The sequence below is a fragment of the Aquarana catesbeiana genome, linkage group LG06 (assembly GCF_042186555.1).
Source record: "Aquarana catesbeiana isolate 2022-GZ linkage group LG06, ASM4218655v1, whole genome shotgun sequence".
NCBI lineage: Eukaryota > Metazoa > Chordata > Amphibia > Anura > Ranidae > Aquarana > Aquarana catesbeiana.
Window position 1 is genome coordinate 212,995,214 of NC_133329.1, and position 20,610 is coordinate 213,015,823.

General features: G+C 41.1%; 1 protein-coding gene across 4 annotated transcripts in view; it reads right to left on the minus strand.

Annotated features, from left to right (window-relative positions):
* The window catches only part of PMM2 (phosphomannomutase 2), a 176,158-nt gene that overhangs the window by 122,530 nt on the left and 33,018 nt on the right, over window positions 1-20,610 (minus strand). For all 4 annotated transcript variants that reach the window (XM_073632978.1, XM_073632979.1, XM_073632980.1 and 1 more), the window contains exon 3: window positions 18,906-18,982. In XM_073632978.1, the coding sequence (XP_073489079.1) occupies window positions 18,906-18,982 (77 nt within the window). The remainder of the gene's footprint in view (window positions 1-18,905; window positions 18,983-20,610) is intronic.

Sequence of the window (20,610 nt, forward strand, 5' to 3'; positions counted from 1 at the left end):
CCCAACTTCAAAAGTAATTCCTCTTACACAAATAGTGACTGCAACAAAAGTAACAAGGGGAGTTTTTCAGTAGAAGTTTGCAACGCTTAAAGTGGATGTAAATCATCACATATACCCAGTGAAGTGAACAGCCTCAGATGATACACAGATGAAACAAATCTCCCTACATAAGTTTGAAATGTATATCTGCTATCTTCAGCTTTCTACACTCTTTAGAAAGTGCACATTGTGTTACAAATTTTTCTTTCTCTTCAAGCAGTGGGTGTGAAGTCTGGGCTTACACTGTGTGACAGCTGATTGGAGGATAAGCAACCCCCCCCACCACCACCACCACATAGGCAGAGGAACAAAGGTACATGCAGAGTAGGGATGAAACAACAAATCGATTAAATCAACAACTAATCGATTATGAAATGAATCAATTACTATTTTCATAATTGATGTCAGTAACATAACGGGGTAAAAAAAAAAAAAAAAAAACAAACACAGTACAATGAGCCTTTTATAGTACAAAAAGAGCAAATCGCTACTACAAATTTTACTTTCACAGTTCTACAGTAAAAAAATTAACCCCTTACAGTAGTGATTATTTGCTTTGTTTGTACTATAAAGGGCTAATTTTAGTTTTTTTAACCCCATTATGTTACTAAACGTCTTAGACCTGGTTCACATCTACATGTTTTTTGCAGAAACGCACTACAGTTCATTTACATGGTTTCCTATGGGACACGTTCACATCTATGCTTTTTTCAGCCGCTGCATATTTGGAAAGGGTCAGGGACTTTTTTTTTTAACCACTTGAGCCCCGGACCATTATGCTGCCTAAGGACCAGAGGTCTTTTTCCAATTTGGCACTGCGTCGTTTTAACTGCTAATTGCGCGGTTATGCAATGCTGTACCCAAACGAAATTTGCGTCCTTTTCTTCCCACAAATAGAGCTTTCTTTTGATGGTATTTGATCACCTCTGCAGTTTTTATTTTTTGCGCTATAAACGGAAAAAGACCGAAAATTTTGAAAAAAAAAGATATTTTCTACTTTTTGTTATAAAAAAAATCCAATACTGTAAACTCAATTTTAGTCATACATTTAGGCCAAAATGTATTCGGCCACATGTCTTTGGTAAAAAAAATGTCAATAAGCGTATATTTATTGGTTTGCGCAAAAGTTATAGCGTCTACAAACTAGGGTACATTTTCTGGAATTTACACAGCTTTTAGTTTACGACTGCCTATGTCATTTCTTGAGGTGCTAAAATGGCAGGGCAGTACAAAACCCCCCCAAATGACCCCATTTTGGAAAGTAGACACCCCAAGGAAATTGCTGATAGGCATGTTGAACCCATTGAATATTTATTTTTTTTGTCCCAAGTGATTGAATAATGACAAAAAAAAAAAAAAATATTTACAAAAAGTTGTCACTAAATGATATACTGCTCACACAGGCCATGGGCCTATGTGGAATTGCACCCCAAAATACATTCAGCTACTTCTCCTGAGTACGGGGATACCACATGTGTGGGACTTTTTGGGAGCCTAGCCGCGTACGGGACCCCGAAAACCAATCACCGCCTTCAGGATTTCTAAGGGTGTAAATTTTTGATTTCACTCTTCACTGCCTATCACAGCTTCGGAGGCCATGGAATGCCCAGGTGGCACAACCCCCCCCCCAAATGACCCCATTTTGGAAAGTAGACACCCCAAGCTATTTGCTGAGAGGCATATTGAGTCCATGGAATATTTTATATTTTGACACAAGTTGCGGGAAAGTGACACTTTTTTTTTTTTTTTTTTGCACAAAGTTGTCACTAAATGATATATTGCTCACACAGGCCATGGGCCTATGTGGAATTGCACCCCAAAATACATTTAGCTGCTTCTCCTGAGTATGGGGATACCACATGTGTGGGACTTTTTGGGAGCCTAGCCGCGTACGGGGCCCCGAAAACCAATCACCGCCTTCAGCGTTTTTAAGGGCGTGAATTTTTGATTTTACTCTTCACTGCCTATCACCGTTTCGGAGGCCATGGAATGCCCAGGTGGCACAAAACCCCCCCAAATGACCCCATTTTGGAAAGTAGACACCCCAAGCTATTTGCTGAGAGGCATGGTGAGTATTTTGCAGCTCTCATTTGTTTTTGAAAATGAAGAAAGACAAGAAAAAACTTTTTTTTTTTTTCTTTTTTCAAATTTCAAAACTTTGTGACAAAAAGTGAGGTCTGCAAAATACTCACTATACCTCTCAGCAAATAGCTTGGGGTGTCTACTTTCCAAAATGGGGTCATTTGGGGGGATTTGTGCCACCTGGGCATTCCATGGCCTCCGAAACTGTGATAGGCAGTGAAGAGTGAAATCAAAAATTCACGCCCTTAGAAAGCCTGAAGGCGGTGCTTGGTTTTCGGGGTCCCGTACGCGGCTAGGCTCCCAAAAAGTCTCACACATGTGGTATCCCTGTACTCAGGAGAAGCAGCAGAATGTATTTTGGGGTGTAATTTCACATATTCCCATGGCATGTTTGAGCAATATATCATTTAGTGACAACTTTGTGCAAAAAAAAAAAAAAAAAATTGTCTCTTTCCCGCAACTTGTGTCGCAATATAAAATATTCCATGGACTCGACATGCCTCTCAGCAAATAGCTTGGGGTGTCTACTTTCCAAAATGGGGTCATTTGGGGGGGGTTTGAACTGTCCTGGCATTTTATGCACAACATTTAGAAGCTTATGTCACACATCACTCACTCTTCTAACCACTTGAAGACAAAGCCCTTTCTGACACTTATTGTTTACATGAAAAAGTTTTTTTTTTTTGCAAGAAAATTACTTTGAACCCCCAAACATTATATATTTTTTTTAAAGCAAATGCCCTACAGATTAAAATGGTGGGTGTTTCATTTTTTTTTTTCACACAGTATTTGCGCAGCGATTTTTCAAACGCATTTTTTGGGGAAAAAACACACTTTTTTAAATTTTAATGCACTAAAACACACTATATTGCCCAAATGTTTGATGAAATAAAAAAGATGATCTTAGGCCGAGTACATGGATACCAAACATGACATGCTTTACAATTGCGCACAAACGTGCAGTGGCAACAAAATAAATACATTTTTAAAAGCCTTTAAAAGCCTTTACAGGTTACCACTTTAGATTTGCAGAGGAGGTCTACTGCTAAAATTACTGCCCTCGATCTGACCTTCGCGGTGATACCTCACATGCATGGTGCAATTGCTGTTTACGTTTGACGACAGACCGCCGCTTGCGTTCGCCTTAGCGCAAGAGCAGGGGGCGACAGGGGTGCTTTTTTTTTTTTTTTTCTTTCTTTATTATTTTTTTTCTTTTTTATCTTATTTTTAAACTGTTCCTTTCATTTTTTTTTTTTTTAAATCATTTTTATTGTTATCTCGGGGAATGTAAATATCCCCTATGATAGCAATAGGTAGTGACAGGTACTCTTTTTTGAAAAAATTGGGGTCTATTAGACCCTAGATCTCTCCTCTGCCCTCAAAGCATCTGACGACACCAAGATCGGTGTGATAAAATGCTTCCCCAATTTCCCAATGGTGCCATTTACATCCGGCGAAATCTAAGTCATAAAATGCTCGTAGCTTCCGGTTTCTTAGGCCATAGAGATGTTTGGAGCCAATCTTGTCTCTGATCAGCTCTATGGTCAGCTGGCTGAATCACCGGCTGCATTCTCAGGTTCCCTGTTGAGACAGGAGAGCCAGAGAAAAACACGGAAGACGGTGGGGGGGGGGGCATTCCCTCCCACGGCTTGTAAAGGCAGTCTAGAGGCTAATTAGCCGCTAGGATTGCTTTTACATGAAAGCCGACCGCTGGCTGAAAAGAATGATACCAAGATGATACCTAAACCTGCAGGCATCATTCTGGTATAACCACTCAAAGTTGTGAATGGCGTACCTGAAGACAAAAAAAATGGTTAACAATGGTTAACAATAAAGCACAGTAAACAGTAAAGTATAAATAATTACATACCTGAAAAACAAACATGATAAAACATAATAACAATAACAATAAAACATTGCAGAATAGAATACAGTAAAAAAAGAGCAGAACAATAGAGAGCGAGAATAGAGAGAGAGAACAATAAAACGAAAACTATTTTTTTTTATTTTATATATATTTTTTTTTTTTTACACTTTTTTTGTAACTAACTTTTATAACTGTAACCGGTTCCAGGTTCGGGTCTCTCAAAATGCGATGGCATCTTGGGAGACCCTGTGAAAGTGTGCCTAGTCTGTGGAATGCTGTACCCTACGCTAATACTCAACTAGTGAATGGTAGCGTTCAAAACATTCACCAATGCAAAGACCAGGATTGTCAGGACAGGAGGGACAATAATAGCGGGTGTCACGCCTATATCCGCGCTTGCTGCAGACACAACATCTTTTTGGGGGGGTTCGTTGGGGTACTCGGGAGGACATAAAAATGCCTCTCATGCAGCCGACTGCATTTGGTTGGGGATGTGAATGGGGGAAGTACGGGCGCTGCAGAAGTGGTGGGTTCCCAATTAGGATTGGCGAATGCAGCAGGAAGGGCACTATGGGCACGACGGGCCTGTGTTCGTCTTTTTGGTGGCAGCGGGACACTACTTGTGCTTGCCACCTCACCAGCTTGAACTGCACTTATGGGACTCGCCACGTCACCAAGTGTTACTGCAGCGCTGGTTTGACTACGACCGGGGTATACTAGGCCGCTGGTGCTTGCCAGTTCAATAAAAAGCTTCCAAAAAACTGTTAGCGATTGCAGGCCTGACTCTGCAAACGCTGCAGTTATGCGTTTAGTGTTTTGGAAGTGACAGTGATCGATCGATACTTCACTTGGGTGGGCTGGGCTGGGCCGGGCGGAGGGGCAAAACGCAGGTGCTAGCAGGTATCTGGGCTGATCCCGCTAACACTGCGTTTTTGGGAACCCTAAACTGCTGGGGACGCTAGTATAGATCTGATCGGATCAGATATTGATCCGTTCAGATACTATACCACTAAAGGAGGCGTATGCTGCGTGCGTGGGTGTTAGTGGTACTGGCGCTAACCTGACGCTGCCTGGGGCCGGTGCTTGCTAGTTCACCAAAATGCTACCAAAAAAACTGTTAGCGATCGCAGGGATCAGGCCTGACTCTGCGAACGCTGCAGTTATGCGTTTAGTGCCTTGTAAGTGACAGTGATCGATCGATACTGCACTTGGGTGGGCTGGGCTGGGCCAGGCGGAGGGGCACAACGCAGGTGCTAGCAGGTATCTGGGCTGATCTCGCTAACACTGCGTTTTTGGGAACCCTAAACTGCTGGGGACGCTAGTATAGATCTGATCGGACCAGATATTGATCCGTTCAGATACTATACCACTAAGGGAGGTGTATGGTACGTGCGTGGGTGTCAGTGGTACTGGCGCTAACCTGACGCTGCCTGGGGCTGGTGCTTGCCAGCTCACCAAAATGCTACCAAAAAAACTGTTAGCGATCGCAGGGATCAGGCCTGACTCTGCGAACGCTGCAGTTATGCGTTTAGTGTTTTGTAAGTGACAGTGATCAATCGATACTGCACTTGGGTGGGCCGGGCGGAGAGACAAAACGCAGGTGCTAGCAAGTATCTGGGCTGATCCCGCTAACACTGCGTTTTTGGGAACCCTAAACTGCTGGGGACGCTAGTATAGATCTGATCGGATCAGATATTGATCCGTACAGATACTATACCACTAAGGGAGGCGTATGCTGCGTGCGTGGGTGTTAGCGGTACTGGCGCTAATCTGACGCTGCCTGGGGCGACGCATATCACCGCCGGGCGACCGGGGGGCTAAACCTTTATTCGGTAATAAACGGCGGGTGCCCTGACACTATAAAAAATAAACAAACTAACCAGCGTCACCCGTAACAGTTATACGGTGATCAGTGGTGAAAGGGTTAACTAGGGGGCAATCAAGGGGTTAAAACATTTATTAGGTAGTATATGGGGGTCCCTGTCGCTATAAAACGCTGACGGCGAACCTAAATATTTACCCTTACTAACTAGCGTCACCAGCGACACTAATACAGCGATCAGAAAAATGATCGCTTAGTGACACTGGTGACAGGGGGTGATCAAGGGGTTAAAACTTTATTAGGGGGGGGTTAGGGGGGTACCCTAGACCTAAAGGGGGGTAATACTAACTGTCTTAACACTGTAACTGTCACAAACTGACACCAATGCAGTAATCAGAAAAAAAAAAAAAAAAACTGCTGGTGTCAGTTTGTGACAGGGGGGGGGGGGGGGTGATTGGGGGGTGATCGGGGGGGGGATCGGGGTGTTTTGTGTGCCTGGCATGTTCTACTGTGTTGTGTAGTGTTGGTGCACTCACATACCAGTCTTCTCTCCTCGGCGCTGCAACGGAATACCGAGCCGAGGAGAGATGACATCATTTCCTTTGCTGCTGTTTAGCATACAGCAGCAAAGGAAGTAATCTGATTGGCCGGCGGCGATCGCGAGGGGGGGGCCACGAACGGATGGCCTCCCCCTCACCTCCGATCGCCGGGGGACAAAACGGGACCGCCTCGGGCACCCCCACCCGCGGGAGGCAAATCACGTACATGTACGTGATTTTGCCTGCCCGTGCCGCCTTGCCGACGTAAATCGGCGTGAGGCGGTCCTTAAGTGGTTAAACACAAAACGGTGCTTTTTTGGTTCAATATACTTCAATGGAGAAGCTGCAGAAAAGCATGTAATGCGTTTTTGCAGCAATTTGTGTTTTTGAAACTGCCCAACAATAAATTGGCCAAAAAAAATGCAAAAACGCAAATCGCAGCAAAATCACGTGCGCAAAAATCAAAACACACAGCAAAAAGCACTGCAGAAACAGATCAAAAGCAAACTGCATAGGTGTGTACCGAGCCTTATGCTGGTCACAAGGATCAGTTTTCAGATAAGAATATTCAGACGAAAAATCTTTGTACATAGTTACATAGTAGGTGAGGTTGAAAAAAGACACAAGTCCATCAAGTCCAACCTATGTGTGTGATTATGTGTCAGTATTACATTACATATCCCTGTATATTGCGGTCATTCAGGTGATTATCTAATAGTTTCTTGAGGTTATCAATGCTCCTCGCTGAGACCACCGCCTGTGGAAGGGAATTCCACATCCTTGCCGCTCTTACAGTAAAGAACCCTCTATGTAGTTTAAGGTTAAACCTCTTTTCTTCTAATTGAAATGAGTGGCCACGAGTCTTATTAAACTCTCTTCTGCGAAAAAGTTTTATCCCTATTGTGGAGTCACCAGTACAGTATTTGTAAATTGAAATCATATCCCCTCTCAAGCGTCTCTTCTCCAGAGAGAATAAGTTAAGTGCTCGCAACCTTTCCTCATAACTAAGATCCTCCAGACCCTTTATTAGCTTTGTTGCCCTTCTTTGTACTCGCTCCATTTCCAGTACGTCCCTCCTGAGGACTGGTGCCCAGAACTGGACAGCATACTCCAGGTGCGGCCGGACCAGAGTCTTGTAGAGCGGGAGAATTATCGTTTTATCTCTGCAGTTGATCCCCCTTTTAATGCATGCCAATATTCTGTTTGCTTTATTAGCAGCAGCTTGGCATTGCATGCCATTGCTGAGCCTATCATCTACTAGGACCCCCAGGTCCTTTTCCATCCTAGATTCCCCCAGAGGTTCTCCCCCCAGTGTATAGATTGCATTCATATTTTTGCCACCCAAATGCATTATTTTACATTTTTCTACATTGAACCTCATTTGCCATGTAGTCGCCCACCCCATTAATTTGTTCAGGTCTTTTTGCAAGATTTCCACATCCTGCGGAGAAGTTATTGCCCTGCTTAGCTTAGTATCGTCTGCAAATACAGAGATTGAACTGTTTATCCCATCCTCCAGGTCGTTTATGAACAAATTAAATAGGATTGGTCCCAGCACAAATAGGATTGGTCCCAGCACAAAACCACCGCTTGTGGAAGGCGGTGTACATTCGCTAAATGAAAGAATGTTTGAAATTTTCACTTGTTTTTAACATTCTGTTTTTAAAATGAATGTAATTTCTGAACGAAAACCACATACACTGTCCGAAAATTCCTTTGACCAAGAGGTTTTCTGTGATTCCAAATTTTCCCGTCACTGTGGTTGAAAATGAACGTCGATTTGACCCCACTAAGGATTAGAAAATCAAACAAACGTTCTTAAAATTACATATTTTTTGAAGGAAGACTTTTTTTTTGTTTTTAAATAAAAAAAATTGATCTGAGTCTGATGATAATTTACCAGATTCACCCTTTAATAGTATATACAGTATATATCTCCTCTAATAGCATGGACAGTATATCTCTTAACAGCATATGCAGTATATCTCTTCTGTCTGTTATTCTCAGAGTGGATTAGATATTTTGCTCCCAACCATATAGTTGGTCATTTATATTTACCACTGCATAGCATAGAGATATTTAAGAATAAATTGCCTTTTTTTAAACCTTTACATATTAACTAAATTATACACCACACTTTTTTTTTTTTGTATTATCTATTTTAATTTATCAAATCACATTGCAATATACAAAAAAAAAAAAACCCACAAAACTGCACAACACAGTTATTCTCTTACAATACATTTAACCCCCCCCCCCCCCCCCGGCACCCCTCACACTCATTCCAGACAGTTAAATTGTGTCCTAAAATACTTTCTCCTTAATCTCCACTAGTCATAACCTCCACATATTTGAACGTCTTCTTAAAGTGGAGTTCCACCCAAAAATGGAACTTCCACTTTTTGGATTCCTCCCCCCCTCCGGTGTCACATTTGGCACCTTTCAGGGGGGAGGAGGGAGCAGATACCTGTCTAATACAGGTATTTGCTCCCACTTCCTGGCATAGATCACCGCTGCGCTTGCGGAGACCTACGCCACTTCCGGCGCCTACACTCTCCTCCACTGCTGTATTCTGTGAGACACAGAACACAGAAAAGACCAGAGAAGACGCACAGCGCGACTCGCGCATGCACAGTAGGGAACCAGGAAGTGAAGCCGCACGGCTTCACTTCCTTATTCCCTTACAGAGGATGGTGGCGGCAGCCGCCGAGAGCCGAAGGACGGATCGGCTTCGGCTGCCGACATCGCGGGCTCCCTGGACAGGTAAGTGTCCATATATTAAAAGTCAGCAGCTGCCTTTTCAGCGGACCTCCTCTTTAAACTCTTGCCAACAGTCCCACTTTTCCATTATCCTGTCACTTGCTTCTGGCCCACTATACCTCAGGCCCTCCATTTCATATGTTCCTTCTATAGCAATAACCCAGTTCCACATTGTGGGGCTTCCATCCTCCTGCCATTTTTTTGGTATAAGGCTTTTCGCAGCATTCAACAAATGAGGGGTTATTGATTCCCTATATTGTTTCACAGGGCCCTCTATTCCATGGAATTGGCATATCCATGGGTCCTCTGGGACCACTTTACCAGTGATTTCTGTTATCAGTTGTAAAATTTCTTTCCAAAATTTTTAGATTTTGGGACAATTCCACCACAGGTGGGCCATCGTTCCAATCTCCTTACATCCTCTCCAACATTCATAAGATTTCTCCGCTTGAAATTTACTTAGTTTATCAGGGGTTGCATACCACCTTGTCAAACATTTATAGTTCATTTCAGCCGTCTTGATGTCTATGGCAGAGTTATGTGTTAAATTCAAAATCTTCGCAGTCTTATGTCTATACCCACGTGACCCTAATTCTTTTCCCCCCTTTTATTAAGAATGGCGGTACCTCCAGTTCATCGTTTGCCAATAGCATTTTATAAAGCCGAGAAATATCTCCTTTTGCGTTTCCCGCTACACAAAGCCGCTCAAATGGTGTTAATTCTTCTGCTGTTCTTATCCGTTGAGGCAGATTTTCTACAAAGTACTTTAACTGGAGGTAGTGCCATTCATTAAATCAATAATAAATCCGTATGTTGTTGTAATTCAAAGAACATGCTTATTTTCCCTTTATTACTTATGTCCCTTAATTGTGCATAATCTCTTTTTATCCAATTCCCACCTATTGTCCTTTTACCTGGTGCAAAATATTCATTGTCTTTCAAAAAAATTAAAGGCGAGTTATACTTCCATTTACTTTGTTTATGAACTAAATCACAAATTTTAAGTGCATTTCATGTAATCTCGTGCGTTTTAGCTCCCAATACCCTATATTGAGAGGGGTTCCATATTAAACTATTTAACCGTGCTTCACACAAATTATTTTCTAAATTAACCCATCGTTTTTCACTTTTCTCCCTTACCCACTCCACCACACATGATAATACCACTGCATAGTAATATTTTTTAACATCGGGGACCGCTAAACCCCCTGGTGTTTACCCCTGTCTCAAAACTGCAAAGGAGATTCTGGGGTTTTTATTTTGCCATATAAATTTCATTAAAATAGATTTTAAGGTTTTAAAATAATAGTGCGGTAGTGCAATGGGCAACATTTGAAACTTATAGATAATCTTCGGGAGAAGGACCATTTTGACTGTGTTGATACGCCCTATCCAGGAAAGTGGTCTTAATGACATTTTTTTATTTCATTTTTGATTTCATCTAATAGAGGGATAACATTTACTTTATATATTTTTTGAGGGAAGTCGTTAACTTAACCCCTAGGTATTCTAAACCCTCCTTCCATGGAAACTGAAAGTCCCTTTGGAGGCTCCGTGCTTCCTGTTTATTTATGTTTATATTTAAGATCTCAGATTTATTAAGGTTAATTTTAAAATTTGAAAGTTCTCCATATTGTTTAAGGGTTTTACGTAAGTTTGGTAATGTAATCCTAGGGTTGGATATGTAAAATAAAACATCGTCGGCAAATTTATGTTCATCATCCCCGATTTTAAATACCCCCTATGTCTGCATTAGCCCAAATCATTGCAAGCAGTGGTTCCAAGGATAGTACAAAAAGTAACGGGGATAGGGGGCACCCCTGTGTGGTCCCATTTTTCATTTCAAAGAGGGCGGATGACTCCCCATTAATTTTAATAACCGCAGTCGGATGTTTATATAGGACTTGGATCCACTGGATCATTCTAGGGCCCAGTCCCATGAATTCCAGAGTTTTAATCATGAGTCCCCAGTCTACCCTGTCAAAGGCTTTTTCAGCATCTATCGACAGGAATATACCTGAGGACCCACCATTCTTTATTTCCTGGAGGAGGAGCTAAGTTCTCACTCCATTGTCTCTCCCCTCCCTCCCCAGAATAAATCCAACCTGATCTGGGTGAACGAGTTCATTCATCAGTTTTTTTATTCTAGTAGCTAAAACTTTGCATATAATTTCGTGTTCGCATTTAGAAGGGCTGTTGGCCTGTAACTAGAGCAGAGTGTTCCATCTTTCCCCTCCTTCAAGATGACTGTTATTGAAGCTAACATGGCCTCTCTGCTCATGTCATACTCCACTCCCAATCCACTGATATATTGCCTTGGAATTAAAATACCCTTGAACTTTTTTATATAACTCATTGTGAACCCGTCTGGCCCAGGGCTTTTCCCCGGGGGCAGAATCCTGTAATGCTTTATTAATTTCTTCTTCAGTTATAGGTTTATCTAACATTACCCTGTCAGTTTCAGATATTTGGGGGAGCCCCGCTCTTACTAAAAACTCTTCTATTTTCCTTACTTTGTCTTGTTGCACCGTATGGTTTACTGAGTATAAAGCTCCATAATAGCATTTGAACACATCTGCTATCTCCTTTGTCTTGTTTACCACTTCCCCCTGTTTATTTTGGATCTTTTCTATATAAAATTTATAGATTTTTTCTTTTTTAGTAACTTGGCCAGATATTTACTCGTTTTATTACCCCATTGATATCTGTCTTTTAGTATTCTGTTAAATGTCCTTTTCGTATCCTGTACCATCAGATCCTTTAATTCGTCTCTCTTTGCTACCAATTGATTGAGCGTTTCCTGATGTTTACCCTTGTATTTTTTATGAACTTGTTCCAATCTATATATTTCGTCTATTGCTGATTTCATATTTTTTATTCTGTTTTTTCCCCAGCCCCGATGGAGATGAGAATGCCCCTAATGTAGGCCTTATGGGCCTTCCAAAGGGTAGCATGAGAGATATCTTTCGTATCGTTGGACCTAAAGTAACTCTCCAACTCCTTTTGAATTATTTCTACTAGGGCTGTCCCGATACCGATATTAGTATCGGTATCGGCACCGATACCGAGCATTTGCCCAAGTATTTGTACTCAGGCAAATGCTCCCGATGCTTCCGCCGATACCTGTACAGTCAGTGGTGATCAGCGCGTGGGGGAGTTACAAGCTTCTCCCCCCGCAGCTTTCAGCTGCTTAGTGACATACAGCGGTGATCGGTGCTTGTAACTCCCCCACACGCTATCACCGCTGACTGTCACCGCATCCTCCATGCCCCCTCCGCTCTGCTGTCCCGCTCTGCTGTCCCCCTGAGTTCCGCTGTCCCTCCGCTGTCCCTCTTCGTTCCGCTGTCCCCCTCTCTTCCTTTGTCCCCCTCCGTTTTGCTGTCCCTCTCTCTTCCTCTATCCCCCTCCGTTGTGCTGTCTCTCTCTCTCTCCATGTCCTCCTTTGTGAATGGACAGAGTCAGCTGACTCTGTCCATTCACATAACTGAAACTTTGTAACCTCCTGTGATTACGATGTCTCAGTTTATGAATGGAGAGGAGCCGCTGTCTTCTCTCCATTCATTCTCAGTCCAGCTGAGGCTGCAGAGAAAGGGACTGGGGAATGTCTATCCTCTGTCTCTTTCTCTGACTCAAGGGGGAGATATCAAAAAACAAAAAAAAAACACATATTGCAATAAATAAAAAAATTATTGTAAAAAAAAAAACACACAGACATCATCCCCCCCCCCCCCAAAAAAAAAGAAAAGCATTGTTAAAAAAAATAAATAAGTAAAAACACTTTCACGTGACATTAGAAAAAAAAAAAAAAAGTATCAGTAATCGGTATCGGGAGTACTTGAAAAAAAGTATCGGTACTTGTACTCGGTCCTAAAAAAGTGGTATCGGTACAACCCTAATTTCTACATCTCTCTTATTTTTTTTTCTATTAATGATTCGTTTATTCGCCAGGTGTAAGATGGTCTTTGTATCCCAGTTACCCTCATTTTCATAGTTACTGGGGAGTGGTCAGATAGCGTGGATATTTCTATGTTTGATTCAGATACTAACTCCAATGCTTTATGGTCTACTAATATGTGATCAATTCTAGTGTACGTCCCGCGTACAGGGGAGTAAAATGTGTAATCTTTCATTTTAGGATGCATGATCCTCCAAACCTCTAATAATTGATGTTGGTGCATTTTCTGTTTGATCATTTTTAATAATACGTTTCTAGTCCCCTGCACATGAGACATACTATCTAGTCCGGGGTCCATGCAAAAGTTCAAATCTCCCATCATTATCACAATTCCTTTTTTAAAGTCCATCAGTTTCTCCATAACCTCATTCAAGTATTTTATTGGGTTCACATTGGGGGCATATATGTCTGCCAAAGTGCATTCCATTTCCCCCAGGCAACCTCTCAGAAAGAGGTATCTGCCTTCGGGGTCAGCCATCCTATCCCCCAATCTGAACTGTACCCCGGCGGCAAATCCAGTTGCCACCCCCTTAGCTCTTTGTTGTTGAGTCGGCATAGTACCATATCGGGAAATCTTTAGAAAACTATTTAACATTTGTATCTTGTGATAAACGGGTCTCTTGTAAGAAAACTACGTCTGCTCCATAGGATTTTAACTCTTTCAAAATGTTATGTCTCTTAGTGGGAATATTCAGTCCACGGACATTATATGTCAGGAATTTAATAGTTGTCTTCTAATAATAGAAACCATATTTAATTGAGAGGTGCCTCTTCTCCCCCATTCCCCCTTACCCACCCACCCTCCTCCCATCTCCTCCATCCTCTCCACACCCCCCTCCCCTCTCCCCTTTTTTCTGCCTCTTCTGGCATCCATTTCCACCAAATGGTTCTCCTCTCAAGAGGTGAGGCTCTGAACCTGCTCCCATTTCCCTCCCCCCCACACTTCCACCGAATGTAGGGGGGGACGGGGGGGGGGGGGGACAATGACGGGCAAGAAACACACTAGAGATCACAAGATATCTGTACTCAGACCCCCTTTACCCCGTCCCCCACCCCCCACACACACACAGACACACAACAGGCCCTTCCCTGTTTCTCAAGGAGTACTATAGGACATTTAAAAAAAAAATTCCTCCAGTTGTCCATCGTCCTAGAAAAAACCTTCTCCCTCCAGCCAAGCTGGAATCTCTGGAACTTGTAAGTCCAACTTATTACAAAAGTCCTGTAACTCTTCCGGAAACCTCAGTCTCGTTGATCTACCATCTTTATAGCCTATCAGGCATGCCGGAAATCCCCAAGTGTACTTGATGTTTGAAGTTCGCATTTGCTCTAGCAATGGTTTGAGTTGTCGTCTGGCAAGTGTTTCCGGTACAAAGTCCGCAAAAATTTGCAGCTCAGCCCCTTCATACTTTATAGGTGGTCTACCCCTCATTTTACCCCAGATTTCTGCTTTATCTTCGTACTTCTGAAATCTGACAAGGATATCTCTAGGGTGATCTGTTGCTATGTTTCCAGGTCTTCTAACCCGGTGAATTCTATCGATATTTCGATCTTCAACAGCTTTATCCAACAAAGGGTTAAATATGAGTTTCATAATTTTCCTTAGCTCTTCGCCATTCTCCTCAGGAATAGCTCGGATTCTCAGGTTTTGTCTTCTATTTTGATTTTCCTGATCTTCCAGTTTATAAAGAATTTTTCTTTGATTTGCATGGTTTTTACTTGCTCTTTGAGCTTATTAAGTTCCTGAGCTTGTTTGTCTGTTTGCTCTTCCACTCTGGTCAGCAGCATTCCCAGATCTGATCGTAGTTCGGAAATTTCACTTGTAATTGAATTTTCTAATCTTAATAGCATCTCTGACATTTCTAGTTTTGTTGGAATTTGGGCTCCTTCGTTCTGAACATTCATCCAACTTGTCTCTGGTTCACTCTCGATGCTTATATTGACTCTAGAGAGGTCAGGGGTCTCTTTTCTTTTTTTCCAGTTCTCCTTTCTTATCTTGTTTTGCCTGCTGTTTCCGGCCAGAACCCAAGCTCTCAGGACTTGTCTCTTTTGTCAGGTATTGTGTGATCGCACTGGCATTTGCTTCTTTACTAGAGATATACCGTGGTTCGAGCTGTAGTTGTTCTCTACCTTACTTCTGATCCTCTGCTCCAGGCAGCATGCAAGTTTATTTGGTGAAAAGCTAGGTCTACAGGTCTGCAGGGGCGCTGAAACTACCCATATAAAATGACTAGGACTTATAATCAGGTATAGCTGGCCCAACCAGGGAGCCGGCGAACAGCTATACTTACAAAAAAAGAAAAAAAAAGTAAAAGGGAAATGCAGTTTCACACGTGTGTGCAAATGTAAACTATATCAAGTCCTGATTTTATTTAGAGTGTATGTTAAAGCATACAAATAAGCTCAAAAAAATCCAATGGCATGTGATGGTATTTGTTAATGACTTCACATGTCTCTTAATATTTATATCCTTGTAATAATCTAAATACAGACCTATGCCAATGTAGATAAGGGCCTGAGAAAAAAGAAAAAAGAAAAAAAAAAAAAAAAGAAGTGTCCACTAGGCTAAGGTCCTTTCAGTCAAACCAGTAGGCAAGATTCAAGTAGACATATATAGCTTGGACCGTGTGTTAAAGGAAGGCTTAAATTTGTACTGAATAACCATCTGTCAGCAATATCTGCTTAAGTGGAAAGCTGATGTGCAGATTTATGCGAGGTACAAGTCCATACAACCATCCAATACTAGCAGTCCGGCCCAGGAGGTACTAAAATAAAATTGTTTGCGAAAGTATGTCCCAATGACTCCAGATATATTCGGGTGTATTATTTAACAGCAGGAGATGTGTTTTACAATTTATAGTTGAAGACAGAAAGAGTATTTAAACTAACCGGTTTTATGTTAGTGAGTACTGGGGTAAATGACTGTTTCAGCTGTTGCAGTTATTGTAGTTATTTCAGCTTTTGCAGTTGCAGTTATTTATTGCTGTGTACATGGAAATGCAGGTATATACCCCAGTACTATCCAATGTTGACGTGTTCAAAAATAGACAGGTTACAAGCATAGGTAGGCTGGTATTTGCAGGCACAGGCAGGGCTCAACTCATTAATGTACATTAAGACGGCTCTCATTCACTTCAATGGAATTTCTTATGTCCAACGACTTGGGGCAACGTGAGGTCTGACAAGTCGGATCCCAAGTTGCTGTAGTGTGAACTGGCACGTGCTCACTTACAATAGACAAAATAACAAAAATACAAACAAACAATTCAAAAAGGAGAGTGGACAGCACAATAACTATACATTGAACAGCTACCCTGTCATGTCATTGTTAGCATTACAAGGGATTCATCATACCTGGTCAAGGTATCTTTCAGAAACCCCTGTAAGGCGAGCAATGACTACCAAGGGTTACAATTGGGCACAGTTGGTCCTATCGTCACTACTTAATATCTAATCAAACATCATCTCTTCAAAAACACAGTATTCTCAAGTGTGACTGCAAACTAGGTTCACGTTTACCAGACCTCTGAAGGGTGGTATACGGGAAATCCGGAATTATTAAAAAGATTGAATAGCCCCCAGCAAGTTCATCCACCAGAAAGGTGCTCCTGTATGTGATATACACAAATTCTTGGCGTTGAAGGGAATGTTCCAATGCAGGAAACACAATGTGCATTTGTAACTCTTTATCTACTCCACCTCTAAGGGGATCTACTGCATCCACTGTTCTTGCAGCTTCCTAACGTGGGCAGGACAATCAGTACCCAATTCGGAAAACACAGGAGGAGTGTGTGGCAATTGGCTCTCCCAATCCCAAGTTTAGTCTCTCCAGGCATTTTGATACACCATGGGAAAGGTCCTAGAGGCATTTTTTGTTATTAAGGCCATTTCTCCTTCCCTCTAGGAGGGTGAACGTTTTAAAAGACCTTTGTGCCAGGAAAACATATTGGATCGTTAAGCTGGATACTCTGCCCCCCTAATGGTTTTAATGAGCAGTTAGATGTCAATATTATCTTGTAGTCACATGCATTTATCTTGTTGGAATGTCATTCTCATTTTTTTATTTTTTTTGCAGCTCTCGGGTATCATTGGGCACATCCCCATTTTACTACTATACTGGAATCATGATCCCCCACGGGCTGGGGTTCTTTTCTTTTGGGGACAGTTTTTTCTGTTAAGTTTGAACCGGTTTAGCATTGATTCCATCCATATATACTAATGTGCAAAAGTTTTAGGCATATAGGGGTACACCCAATTTTGAGCATGGCGGTGGTATCAGGTCACATCTAGAGAGGATTTCAGATCCTAAAGCACTATAAGGATTAACCAATACTTCACTGAATATTGAGGGGTTATCATTGAGACCTTTTTTCCTTTGGACTTAACACAGATTACTTTTTGATGTTTGGACACTTCAATGGTTGCATACATTTTGAATAACAAGATTATGCACATTTGAAATATTTATGGTTTAGTACTGTATATGCACTTTATTGCTAGTATATTCATAATGTATCTGTTTTTGATAATGAATGATATACAGTGGCTCAGCATAAATGAGTACTCATTTATGCTGAGCCACTGTATATCATTTGTCAGAAAACTTTTACTTTCCTTTCAGAATCAACATTTTCTATGGGTCACTATACCACAAAATACTCCCACAAATGCGGGCCATTGATTGCAACCAAGGTTTGTTCATTTTCACACACAAAAAAGTATTTTTCCTAACAAATTCATTCAAGACCATGTTGCAAAAATGAATACACCCCAATTAAAGTCTTAGGTGCAAAGCTAAAATTTTAGACAAAATCCTAATTAACAAGAATTCAACTACAGGTTTATATAGTTAGTCAGGTTGAAAGAAAAAAAAAAAAAAAAAAAAAGACACAAGTCCATTTAGTTTAACCAAACCAAAGTGAGGCTAGTTATTCATTAACCACTTGCTGACTAGCCGCTGTAGTTCTACTGCGGCAGGTCGGCTCACCTGCGCAAACCGACATACGTCGGTCCGTGCATGTGAGATTGCAGTGCCGTGGGAGCGTGCCCGTGAGTCCGCCGGCTGCCCGTGATCGTTGTGCACAGAGGCAGAATTGGGGTCTGCCTTTGCAAAAATCGCGGATTGCCGCCATTACCAGTAAATAAAAATAAAAGTCCATAAATCTATCGTAATAGTTTGTAGACGCAATAACTTTTGCGCAAACCAATCAATATGCGCTTATTGTGATTTTTAAAAAAATAAATAAAAAGTAGAAGGATACATATTGGCCTAAATATATGAAGAAAGTTGTTTTACATTTTTTTTGGATATGTATTATAGCAAAAAATAGTTTTTTTTTTTTCAAAATTGCTGCTTTTTTTTGTTTTTGTTTATAGCGCAAAAAATTAAAAACCCGCAGGAGGTGATCAAGTACCACCAAAAGAAAGCTCTATTTGTGGGGAAAAAAAGGACATAAATTTTGTTTGGGTACAACGTCGCACGACCGCGCAATTGTCAGTTAAAGTGACGCAGTGCCAGATCGCAAAAAATGGCCTGGTCATTAAGGGGGCAAATCTTTCCGAGGCTGAAGTGGTTAAACAGGTGTCCAGCAGACAGTTCATTATAAAAAGGGCATTACTTAAAGAAAACCCCTTCCCATTTCATGTGGTCAACAATGGCACCACATGGAAGAGAAATGACAGAAGGCCTGAAAATCATTTCTTTACAAAAGAAAGGTGAAGGCTACAAGAAGATCAGCAAGGCTTTACAGAATACTGTAGCAAAAGTGATACAAAAATGCAACAAAGTCATTACAGTGCTACTCAAAAATATAATAAATTGTCTAAAAACACAACACTGACCTGTTTGCATAGAAACTGTCCATCCTTGTATGCGACAAGACCATTTTCAGAGAACACATAATCAAACTTTTCAAGCACTGAAATGACATTAAAATATTTGATTGAACCTCCAGGTTATAAACACAAACACACCATTCTAACCCTGCCTAATCCTCTTGACGATGTCACAGTACATATCTATGAAGAAAAAGGACCTTGGCAGGAGAGGTCGTAAACCTTGGAACAGGTTGAAATTGTGTTAGTAAAACTAAATTTTTTTTATAAAATAAAATGCAATACAGTATGTCTAAATATAAATAGAACATATCTCCTATCTCTCAAATGCAACTTTTTTTCTGTTGCTCTCAAACTTGTTCTAGGGTGGCTACAATTGTTCTCTATGCCCCCCTTGTGATGGGCTACATATTGACCTGCAAACACATTTAAGCTCTGTGGAAATTGTATTATACAGTTCCCTAGAGAGGAGTGTGTAACCAGAAATAACAGCACTTCTTGCTCTATACTAGCAGTAGTAAGGGGCATCAGTGAGAGACACGGAGCGTGACAAAAAAAAAAAAAAACACAGAGCCATGGCATGCTTGATATTTTAGAATGATTTAGAAAAAAAAGCCAGGGCATAGATTACTACAAATATATCTAAACCCAAAATATTTTATTATAATACAGTAGTGGAGGTTTAAAATCGATGTCCGTGTTTTTTTGCCATCTGTGCCTCATTAGGAAGATTTCCCGTCATTTCATGTCCTTCGGACACAACCAGAAAAGCATCATTTCAATGTGACAGGAATCCCCTATTACACAGTTGTAATGGGAACAAGTGTCCTCATTGGAAGAATTTATTTCTATTCCTGTTTTGGGGACAACTCAAAATTTTGGATTTACGATCAGAAAGTGAATATCCCTAATGGGGACACAGAGAATAATAAAAACTGTCAGTTATGCTTTCTGTAGGGCTGGAGGGGTTATTAACTACTTCAGCCCCGGAGGATTTGGTAGCTCAATGACCGGAAGACTTTTTACAATTTTAACTGGTAATTGCGCAGTCATGCAATGTTGTACCCAAACAAAATTTTCGTCCTTTTTTCCCACAAATAGAGCTTTCTTTTGATGGTATTTGATTGCCTCAGCGATTTTTATTTTTTGTGATATAAACGGAAAAAGACCAAAAATTTTGGAAAAAAAAAAAAAAAAAAAAGATATTTTCTACTTTTTGTTGTTTGATAAACTCAATTTTATTCATACATTTAGGCCAAAATGTATTCAGCCACGTCTTTGGCAAAAAAAATGTCAATAAGCATATATTTATTGGTTTGCACAGTTATAGCGTCTACAAACTAGGATACGTTTTCTGGAATTTACACAGCTTTTAGTTTATGACTGCCTATGTCATTTCTTGAGATGCTAAAATGGCAGGGCAGTACAACCCCCCCCCCCCAAAAAAAAATGACCCCATTTTGGAAAGTAGACACCCCAAGGAAATTGCTGAGAGGCATGTTGAGCCCATTGAACATTTAATTTTGTCACAAGTGATTGAAAAATGACAAAAAAAAAAAAATTACAAAGTTGTCACTAAATGATATATTGCTCACACATGTCATGGTTATATGTGGAATTACACCCCAAAATACATTCTGCTGCTTCTCCTGAGTATGGGGATACCTCATGTGTGAGACTTTTTGGGAGCCTAGCCACGTACAGGACACCG